Here is a 10,503-nt window from a genome sequence, read left to right as displayed (position 1 = left end):
TTTTAGAATATGTTTCATACTTTTATGTACGGGGAACAACGATTGAATAGCGGGCGCGCAAAGAGGGCTGTGTACGTAGAAAAAAAAGGCACCTTGCATTCCAAGGGAAAGGAAAGGTCGTGCACTGGCCGTTTTGCCCCAGACTTAGTTATTTATTTTTCTTCTTCTCTTCCCTTGGCGCCCATGCGACGAGAGGATCATCGTTTAATCTCGTGAGCATTGGAGGGAAAGGCGGGCAGTGGTAGTGGTAGTGGTGGTAGTGGTGGTGGTGGTGGTGGTGGTCAGGCCATTCAGCTTCAAGTCATGCCATCATTACTGACCCTTGCTTCTTGGTATGTATTTTATATGTATGTGTAGTACATGTATGTATTATATGTATGCAACTGTGCCCTAACTCACCCTTTACAAGACCCTACTTCAAACATTGCAGGTTTGACAGCCTTTTCCTTGAAGAAGAAGAGATGAGAAATATGGGAGGGGGGATTCCTTTCATCTCACATTCCTTCGATGATCGTCTTCCCCCTTGTTCGTCACTTGAGCTCCCACGCACCTTGGGGTAATTTAATCGAGCTCGGGGGCCAATCAGAACCTCCAGCGCGCGGCATCAAAAACGCGGGATTGCCAATTGAAGTAAAGTTCAACTAAAAGGCCGCAGTTTGCTGAAAGAGGTTTACGGCGGGGGGCCCCACCGTTGAGGGATTTCATCTTCTTAGACCACGGATTCCCAAGGTCAGGTGGTGAAAGATGTTGGTTGATTCTACACTATCGAAAAGAGGTGGAGATAGAGATCAGAGCCATGACGACATCACGCATGGTCCACGTTCATTTGATCTGCAAACAAACAAAAAAAAAGCCTACATCATATTATATCGCATGGTGTGGAAAATGTAAAGTATGTACATCACACTTTATTATCCGTATGCTCCACATTCGCATACGAGACCCCAGTTTCCTCCACTTTATTAAGCTCGACTTCGGCGGCTTTCGCTTCCACATTCTCTGGTAAGGTCCCCAACGCCCGTCCACCGAACAGGAGATCGATCTCTTCCAGCGACTTCTGCTTGGTCTCCTTGAAAAAGAAAAACACCGTCGGGATCGTGATACAGACATCTAGTGGCGAGAAAAACCATATAAGTATCTGTTTTCACTTTGCTGTTCACTCCCTTATATCAGAAAGGACAAGAAAACTTACTAAACAGAATGAAGACCAGGTAGAACCTCCAGTGAATCTTGCCGAATGCAATTGGCGAAACTTGATTCCAGATAGTGCTTACTACCCAGTTGCCAAGGCTGGTTGCGACGGCGTTTCCTCGGCCTCGGATTTGCATCGGCATGACTTCGGCCATGTAGACCCTGGAGGAGATGGTTGTTAGTCCGGTTGTCCTAAAATTCTTCCCAAAAGCGGTGATGGTGACCGTATAGTTTGGAGGACAAGAGATGAAACGTACCAGGCGCATGATCCGTAGGAGAAGGAGAAAATCACTGTGATACAGAAAATGAAAAACACGCCGGCGATGCTGTAACTCGTCCGGGACCCGTCTTCGTTGACCGAAGTCAGTGCGGCTTCGCAGATCAGGACGATAGTGACAGCTATCGAGCCAAACAGCATGGGCTTTCGCCGCCCCACTTTGTCGAGCAGGAAAACAATGAAGATAAGGTTGCAGATTGGACCAACGCAGTTGTAGATACCGGCGACGAGGATGTTGCGGCCTCCGGTGATGCCAAGGGAATTATATAGGATGGTTTGGTAGTAGCCGATCACGTTGACAGCGGTCATTTGCGCGAAGGCCTGGACGGCGATACCATGACTATAGTAGTGCGAACGGCTGTCATCAGTAGCTGCCATCTTGCAGGGGGGGTGGTGGGGTTTCAGGGATGAGCTTTTTTTCACATACAGCAATCGAGTCCGCCATTGGGGAACCTGGAACATGATGAGCCAGCCCGACACTGTTACAGCCTTCTCGGCATCAATGGTCGTTTTGATTTCATTGAATTCAGTCTGGATCCATTCGTCGTTCGTGCCGTCATAGTGCAATTTCCGTAAGATCTTCATTCCCTCTTCGTAGCGTTCCTTTTCGACCAGGTACCGAGGGGATTCTGGCATGAAGAACATTCCCACTGCTAGAAGTATGCAAGGAACCGTCTGGAATGCCAGAGGAAAGCGCCATTGGAACTCGCTAGTTTCTGGAGCATGAAGTGATCCAAAACCGACCCATCTATCGAAGCATCAGTGTTAGGTCTCCACCTCGGGACGAGGTCGCTAGGAGTCAAATGCAAGGAAAACATACGTGCTCACGATAAAGCCAATACCGATCATTTGCTGTGACAAACCGATAATAAAGCCTCGACTGCGAGGATGAGCACACTCGGCCTGATAAACTGGAACCGACATCGACAAGATACCGACAGCCCATCCGGCCAGAATACGACCAACGAGCATCATAGCCAAGTTCTGAGCAGCGGTCTGAAGAACAGCACCAACAAGACATATGAAGGCGCCCATTTGGATGGTAAATTTACGGCCGAACCGATCCATCGTAAGTCCTCCCTGGAGGGCTCCCAACGCAGCTACGGGTGACTAGTCAGCACTCCTTGCGTTCTTAAAGGTATATTGCCTGTGAAATTAAAGGTTAATGATCGCACCTCCACCGGAAAATGTACTATTAATCGCCCCGATGATTGGGGAAGTCTGGACGGTGTCGAAGAAGGCAAGGAAGTTCTTTGATTCGATCACATCGGTCATGACACCACTGTCATATCCGAAGAGGAATGACCCCGTGGCCGCGAAGGCGGCCAGGCCGATAGTGAAGCCGCGACCCATGTTGATGAAGCTGGAGTAGTAGCAATAGCAATATCACCTTTGGCAGGCGATGAGCCGGTCAGTTCAGCCCAGGGAATGAGGGGCGAGGCAGGGAAAGGACAAGCCAGGTATCGGGGGAGTAGAGATGAGATCGGCAGGGCAGATAGAGAGACGGCATTGTCTTAATATATCGAAACAAGTATTAGCCTGTATTATAAGCGAGGCTTGTCTGTTTTAAGGATCAAGCCTAAGGATAAGTCTGGACATGAGGATACGACCCAGTATGCAGTGACTGGCGGGTAAACAGAGCGAATAGACGGCGTGGAGAAAATCCGGGGACGACCCGCCCGACACTAAAAACCACGCCATGTTCCTTACGGGTCCCGTGATTGGCCCGATGTCCATCTCGACCCTTCTTTTTCCCTCCATTGTCAGATTCCAGCATATGAAGTCTAAATGAGGCCAAGCCTGATATATTACTTGGATTTAGCCATGGCCGGATAAAACGAATTATTCCACGTATTGTTGCGCGGCCGACCAGGGTGGCGTCCAAGCGTACCCTAAAGTGCACACCCTCTTCTAACATGATCCAAACGCATCAGCTCAACGGCCTTGACTGCCAAGTCGGTCCGGTCTGACCGAAAAGATATGTTTGGCTCTGAATTCTAAACGCATGAGATTAGCGATAATTTCGGCATCTAGCGGTTCTATCTAAACACATGGTAAGGATATAGGACCATCTCTGAGGGCTATTTCATATCACATGACTCATCTTCGTATGAACAATCTCGGTCCAGCTCTCAGCAAGATACTTCATTTGGTTAGTATCGGTAGAAGCCGTTAAGCCTAAGTTCCCCGTGGGAATAGGCCACCCGGTTAAAGCAAGAATCAGGGTACGGCCTGAGTCTGGGCAGCCATGTAATAACAGGGCTCGTATAGCAGGCCATCACGTGCACCGTAGGACTACTAGTAGTACTAGTCTTCCTAGTAGTAGTAGTCCATAGTCCCTCATCCGATTACGGCCCGTAAAACTATTCATAGAATGTCAGTCTCCGAGATCTCTACACGGCACTCGGATTTAATGACAACACCTCGCTCTAACACCGAAACGACGACGATTATGAGCCGTGGGGGCGCAAAATAACTTCTTAAATATAAATCCACCGTAGCTATATACCTCTTATCTCCATCTCCATCTCCATCAACATTTCACCTTCTATCATTCTTCTCATCTATATATACTTCGCCTGCTCAGGTTGAACCGTCTTTTCAGCAGAACAGCACCCACAACAGCAATCACACAATATCAACTTATCAAACATCCACCATGGCTGAACAACATGAAGCTGCCATTCTCCCTCAGCAGGGCGGTCCTTTGTCTCTCGGAAAGCGTCCCACCCCCGAGCCCGGTCCAAATGATGTTCTCATCGAAGTCAAGGCTGTTGCCTTGAACCCCTGCGATCATTTCCAGCGTGACTATGGTATGCCTCCCGTACCTATCTACCCCGCTGTCATCGGAGCCGATACTGCTGGTGTTGTCGCCAAGCTGGGCTCGAATGTCACCACAGTCCCTGGTACAGGAAGCCGAGTCATTGCCCTTGCCTCATCATTCTACCAGAACGGCTCCCCCGACCACGGTTCCTTTCAAAAGTACACTTTAGCACAATCCGAAGCTGTCATCCCACTTCCAGACAATCTCTCCTTTGAAGAAGGCGCGGTCTTCCCCTTGGCCGTCCTGACTGCCTTGACTGCCTGGACCACAATCTGTATACCCCTCAATACCAAGTACACTCCCGCGGACAAACAAGCGGTCCTTATCTGGGGCGCATCGAGCAGTGTAGGCACGTTTGCCGTTCAATCGGCCAAGACACTCGGTTTCACTATCTACGCCACCGCCAGTCCCAAGCACCATGACCTCGTCAAGAAGCTCGGAGCCCATGCGGTTTTCGATTACAGGGCAAGCGATGTCGTCTCCCAGATCGTCACCGCCGTGAAGAAGGATGGTACCAAGCTGCACACTGCACACTGCGTTGTTGATGGCGCTCTGCAGCCAACATTGGACATACTCAAGGAGACCAAGGGTGATGCACACGCAAAGGTTGCACACTCGCCCCTTCTCCCAGAAGGTCACCCTACCCTCGACAACACGCAGATCATTTTCAACCTCCCATCTATGGACGAGACCGCGAGGAACAAGCACATGAACGAGGTCTTCAATGGGTGGCTGAAGACCGGTCTGCAGTCCGGTGAAGTAATCCCCAGCCCCACTATCCAGATTGAGGGTGGCGGTCTGGGCGGAGTGAATGCAGCGCTAGACAAGCTCAAGGGTGGTGTCAGTGGCACTAAGATTGTTGTGCCAGTCTAATGAATTGCCTTTTGCTAATCCTCACGGTACTCTGGGATCCCGACCTTCGTAACGATTTCGGCGTAGGATGCCTCGTCATCGAGCGGGATTAAGTGTGGAAAGTTGAAGTCGACAATGACGTGCAGTGCTGCGAGATCGTGCTTGACCTATTTTTTTCTTCTGAATTAGCTTCCCAATACCCCCTCGTTATATTGCCTGTCTGGGGCATACTCCATCTGAGAACGTAGTAACGACGTCTTCGGGTCCGACTGTTAGATCTTGGGTTGCATTCGCGGATTCAGGAAAGGTTGCTTCAGCCAAAATCTTGCATGATGTGGTTGCCTGAACCTGGACTTGGTTCGCGAGACCTTCGAAATTAGTCGTCTTCAATGCTCAAATATTCCGATGGAGGTTTCCAGCCCTCTTGTTTTATGGACAGTTGGCAGTCCCGAGGCCCATCAATGTTTAATATCGTGTATTTTTCACTATAGAATATGACGGTAGTTGATTCTGGGGAGGAAAATTCGAATGACAAAAGAGGCTGCAAATATTTTGCCTATGGCATCTGATGCTTCTCTGCTTCCGTTGTGACACGCATTGTGGATCCATGCAGGGGGTGTATCTCAAAAGTTCGCAGTTGATTGAAAGATCTACAAGATATTGACTCCACATGCCATAAACTTAATTTAGTGAGAGGATAACGTGTTATAATTTCATAGGGTTTATAGCCCTAAGTAATTGAACACTATATTTTATTCAATAATAGCAGCACTGAATTTAGCTGATCGTAAAAATAGTATCTTTGAGTAATTGCCTCGGCTTACAGGAATTGATCGAGGAAGTAAAGTGATGTAGGTAGGGTTCTATAAGATATGTGGATGAATTGTATGCTATGAATAAGCTCGGCCACTTTCAACTCCGAATTAGTCATGATGTTTAAACATGCCCAATTATATAGATCGATGTGTTCCCGAATAACTCTAAATATTGACAGAATTTCTTTTCGCATACCATCGTGTATAGCTATTAGCTATACATCCTAGTATCATACCATATCCGAATGCAAGTGACATCCCATACTACTACGCCCACTACAATGTCCCAGGCCAACATTGTCATCCCCACCGGGTCTCTCATTCTCGTGACCGGTGCAAATGGCTTCATAGCCTCCCATATCGTTGATCAATTTCTCAAAAGGGGTTACAGAGTACGCGGAACCGTTCGATCCGAGAAACCATGGCTAGATGATTATTTTGCCACTAGATATGGTGCTGCTCATTTTGAATCAGCTCTGCTACCGGAGCTGAGGGACGAGGAGATGCTGAATAAATTATTGAACGGTGTTGCAGGTGTCGTGCACGTGGTATCATTACTCCCTCGAAGTTGATATCTATCAGTGCTGAAATGAACTCTAGGCATCAGATGTCTCCCTGAAGCCTGACCCAGAAATCATATCGAAATCCGTCGCCACAAACTTGACTGTTCTTGAAGCCGCAGCGAAGCACGATACCGTGACTCAATTCGTTCTGACTTCTTCGGCCTCTGCCGCTTCGCTCCCACAGCCTGGCCAGCCTGGTATTAATATCGACTCCAGTGAGTTGTTGATAGCCCAACATGCCATTGGTATCTAATGTGTCCAGCTACATGGAACGACGGTGCTGTAAGAAGTGCTTGGGATTCCAGTGTTCCTGTAGCCCACAAACCATACCTTGTTTACGCTGCATCCAAGACAGAATCAGAGCGAGAGGCCTGGAACTGGGTAAAGCAGAACAAGCCTAGCTTTGATTTCAACACAGTCCTTCCCGGCACCGTCGTAAGTTCAACCGAAGGTCTTTTCCGCTCTTGACTGACCCATAGTGTCTATAGTTTGGCAGAATACTACATCCTGAGATAGGTGGCTCTACCATGGCTCTCGTCCGTAACCTCTTGTCTGGGAACCGGGCTGGTATCGACTATGTCTCTCCCCGTAAGTTGAGCATTATCTTCCATTTGAGGCATTGGTTAAGAACAGGACCATAGAATGGTTCGTCGACGTCGAAGACACAGCCTGCCTACACGTTGCTGCTCTTCTTGATGGAAGGGTGAAATCAGAACGTCTTTTTGCTTTTGCAACTCCATATAACTGGACTGATATCGTGGACATTCTGCGCAAGGCCTTCCCCTTGAATAGCAGTATCCCCCAACTCCCGGAGAATGAACCGCGGGATCTGGGTCTGGTAGGTCCTTCTGTCAGGGCAGAGAGTCTAATTAAGGAGTTCTTGGGCCGTGATGGATGGGCGAGCTTGGAAGAAAGTATTCTTGGCGGAACTGGGGACCTTGACGGATTTAGGAGGTAGGTTTTGTTCTTCCTCGTAAGGGTTATGTGCACAGCGGCTTAATATTTGATATGGAGTATATATCACCAATAGGAGAAGTCATGTGGTAAGTACTAGTTTTTGAAATCATATAACAGAGAGACTTAACAGATCGAGCAGCTCTTAGGTTTTGATTACTAGTTAGAAATTTAATATTTATTTTATTTTATTTTTCTTCCCCCCGGCTTATCTGATTATCTGTCAGCTTAGATTGATACATAATTAAATCTGCCAAGTGGCTCCGCCACCCCCCTTAGCTATTTACTGAGCATCAATTCTGTCTTGGCAAATTTGGATATTACTTCCATTTGTCTCGGTATCTCTCTTTTCGATGATGTATCTAACGAATAAATATATAGAATATTGATTTAGAGAGAAATGACTGTATGATTTTTAGATCAATCAACAGTTGTTTAGGGAAACTCTGCTGCTTAGAATTAAATTAACCTAACTGCTTCCTCAGACACTAGCGCCAAAAAAAAAAAAAAAAAAAATCCTTTCAACAATCCTATATTAAGCTTAGCGTGATCTTTTCGAGCGTCTTGAAGCTGGTACCAACTTTACTAGTCGTCGGTAAATCCATTCCATGGAATGTTCCGATCGCGGACCGACAAAAACTTAGTACTACTGTTGGTAGCAAGTAAGCGATGATGTAGTACATCAATGCATCCTCCCCTGGTTCTCATTTTTTTTTTTTTTTTCTTTTCTTTGGTTTGTTATTGCTCATCATCCAACTCCATCCATACTTAATTGAACCACACAATGGCATGGATTAGTCGCTCCGACACGATGCCACAGAGCTCTCCACCATCGTCCCCTGCCTTGTCAAGCTCCTATCATTCCATACGCCCTAGAAGACCTAGTCTTGAGTTCGAGGGTGAAATCTTGTCTACCCGTGGTCAACGTTTGGCAAGTCTTATTCGCCGGCGTTCTATCTCCACCCAGAGCCCTGAACCCTGGGATGATAGTACTCGGCATGATGACCTTCCGCCATGGGAACGGGCAAAGAAATTGATCGGGGACGTTAAATCCGTCTATAATTGGTATGTCATTTGGCCATGGTCCATGAACATGTCTGGCTTTGCAGGCAGTGCTTGGGGGGGAACGCATATCTAATGCAAATCCTTGCCTCTAGGCAACTGTATTATAGAGACCCCAAATCGTTAGAAGGAATGGGGAAAAAGCTGTGGGTAAATTCCTCTCTTTAAAGTTGAGACACTAACCTAACGTCATCAGACGTGAATACTATGAACGGAACAATAATCTCATCGCGCAATACGTATACATTGACCGACTACTGGACTCATCATTGCCGCACCGCCTCATTGGAGATTATCACCAAAATCGAGATGTTATACCTGAGATGCACTCCTGGAATTCCGGAAACGAATACGAACCTGACAACAGCCTGTCTACTGTTCCTGCTGATGGTAATGGTAATAGTAATGGAGAGCCGCAACAAAAGCAAGACCGAATTAAACGGACTCCGCGCAACCTCTATCGAATCCCAGATGAGAGCACGCCTCTTTTACCTCAGGACGGAAACGAAAGCGCCCCGTCTCTATCCGATGGCGGGGCGAAAGACGACGACTTCGTGGATAGCAGTGCCCGCATTGTTACTATTGCCATCTACGTGAACTTCATCGCCAACGTGGTCTTACTAATAGCAAAAATAGTCGTCATGTCCATGACAAACTCCCTTTCCGTTCTTGCTAGTTTGGTGGACGGCGCATTGGACTTTCTGAGCACTGCTATTGTCTGGGTGACAACAACCCTCATTCAGAAGGACGACCGCTATCAGTATCCCATTAGCAGACGTCGACTGGAACCCCTGAGCGTCTTGGTCTTCGCCGTCGTGATGATGACCTCCTTTGTCCAGGTGGCCATCACATCCTTCACTCGGCTGATCTCCGACGATACAAGCTTAGTTAACCTAACGATACCTTCGATTGCGGTGATGGCCAGCACCGTAGTCGTGAAACTCGCATGCTGGTTCTGGTGTCGATTAATCAAGAACTCGAGTGTCCAGGCCCTGGCACAAGATGCTGAAACAGACGTGGTATTCAACTTATTCAGTATCTTTTTCCCTCTGAGTAAGGAGCAACCCTTCTGCCCAATTACCCTCCCAAGATATTAGAAAAGAAAAAAACCGAAACTGACCTTCGTTCTTCCAGTCGGCTCCTTCACCAAACTATGGTGGGTCGACCCTTTAGGCGGCCTTCTTCTCTCAGTCTACATCATATGGAACTGGAGCGGAACCGCAGGCGAACACATTCGCCATCTCACCGGAGCGGCTGCATCTCCCATCGACCAGAGTGTTCTACTTTACATGACCATGCGATTCTCCAAAGCCATCCTCAAGATCCAGAACCTAAGGGCCTATCATGCTGGAGACCTCTTGAATGTCGAAGTAGACATCATCCTGGAAGGGAAGACCCGACTGCGCGATGCTCATGACATCGGCGAGAGTCTGCAGTACATGATCGAGAGTGTCCCCACGGTCGATCGCGCCTTCGTACACATGGATTATGATCCGTGGAATATCCCCACCCACCTGAATCAACAGGCTCATTAATTCATATAGAAACAGAACAATACCACTAATTCATCAGGCGTCGTTGTAACTCTTATCGTTGCATTAAATACATAAATACCCACATACAGTGCATACCAGCTGAGTCATCCCCATCAATAAGTTAAGTACCACGTGACCCCGCGTCCAGCGCGTCGCGGGTAGTACGTAGTCCGATCCCAAATTTCCTTTCCTGACGGGTTATGTATGTAACTTGCGAGAGAGGGGAGAAATTAAAAAAAAAAAAAAACTACAAAAGCGGTGTTGTAACATAGTAAAGTGACATTGGGACTACTCGTACCTTTCCCAAACCAGCGGCACATGACACTATCAGTCCGACGTCAACCATGGAAAGAAATGAGATGAGTGGGTGGTAGGAAAGATTCTTTAAATATCCTTTATTCTGGATTGGCTCTGGCTGCTGCTCCTTACT

The 10,503-nt window shown here is 47.6% G+C and overlaps 4 protein-coding genes across 4 annotated transcripts; 3 read left to right on the top strand and 1 right to left on the bottom strand.

Annotated features, from left to right (window-relative positions):
• Positions 1-901: 901 nt before the first annotated feature.
• BDV27DRAFT_160344 (sugar porter family MFS transporter) lies at positions 902-2,821 on the bottom strand (the record flags this gene model as incomplete). The annotated part of the gene is made up of 6 exons (XM_032073012.1): positions 902-1,110; positions 1,193-1,353; positions 1,449-1,808; positions 1,896-2,216; positions 2,289-2,568; positions 2,644-2,821. 6 exons carry the CDS (start codon positions 2,819-2,821, stop codon positions 902-904), a joined length of 1,509 nt encoding a protein of 502 aa, XP_031924935.1.
• A 1,055-nt stretch (positions 2,822-3,876) lies between these two features.
• BDV27DRAFT_132442 (zinc-binding alcohol dehydrogenase family protein) lies at positions 3,877-5,726 on the top strand. The gene has a single exon (XM_032067886.1). It carries the CDS (start codon positions 4,128-4,130, stop codon positions 5,163-5,165), a length of 1,038 nt encoding a protein of 345 aa, XP_031924934.1. The 5' UTR covers positions 3,877-4,127; the 3' UTR covers positions 5,166-5,726.
• A 514-nt stretch (positions 5,727-6,240) lies between these two features.
• On the top strand, positions 6,241-7,480 carry BDV27DRAFT_147514 (uncharacterized protein; the record flags this gene model as incomplete). The annotated part of the gene is made up of 5 exons (XM_032070751.1): positions 6,241-6,507; positions 6,560-6,737; positions 6,785-6,957; positions 7,011-7,110; positions 7,164-7,480. 5 exons carry the CDS (start codon positions 6,241-6,243, stop codon positions 7,478-7,480), a joined length of 1,035 nt encoding a protein of 344 aa, XP_031924933.1.
• A 780-nt stretch (positions 7,481-8,260) lies between these two features.
• Positions 8,261-10,073, top strand: BDV27DRAFT_160341 (cation diffusion facilitator family transporter; the record flags this gene model as incomplete). Its single annotated transcript, XM_032073011.1, has 4 exons — positions 8,261-8,541; positions 8,634-8,684; positions 8,735-9,591; positions 9,673-10,073. 4 exons carry the CDS (start codon positions 8,261-8,263, stop codon positions 10,071-10,073), a joined length of 1,590 nt encoding a protein of 529 aa, XP_031924932.1.
• Positions 10,074-10,503: the final 430 nt, after the last annotated feature.

Source organism: Aspergillus caelatus (genome assembly GCF_009193585.1).
Source record: "Aspergillus caelatus strain CBS 763.97 unplaced genomic scaffold BDV27scaffold_160, whole genome shotgun sequence".
Classification (NCBI taxonomy): Eukaryota; Fungi; Ascomycota; class Eurotiomycetes; order Eurotiales; family Aspergillaceae; genus Aspergillus; species Aspergillus caelatus.
The sequence above is the reverse complement of the archived record's forward strand: the minus strand, read 5'-3'. Positions and strand labels throughout refer to the sequence as shown.

Excerpts from the sequence above, each read along its gene's own strand:
- BDV27DRAFT_132442 (XM_032067886.1), top strand. The coding sequence starts at position 4,128 with ATGGCTGAACAACATGAAGCTGCCATTCTCCCTCAGCAGGGCGGTCCT.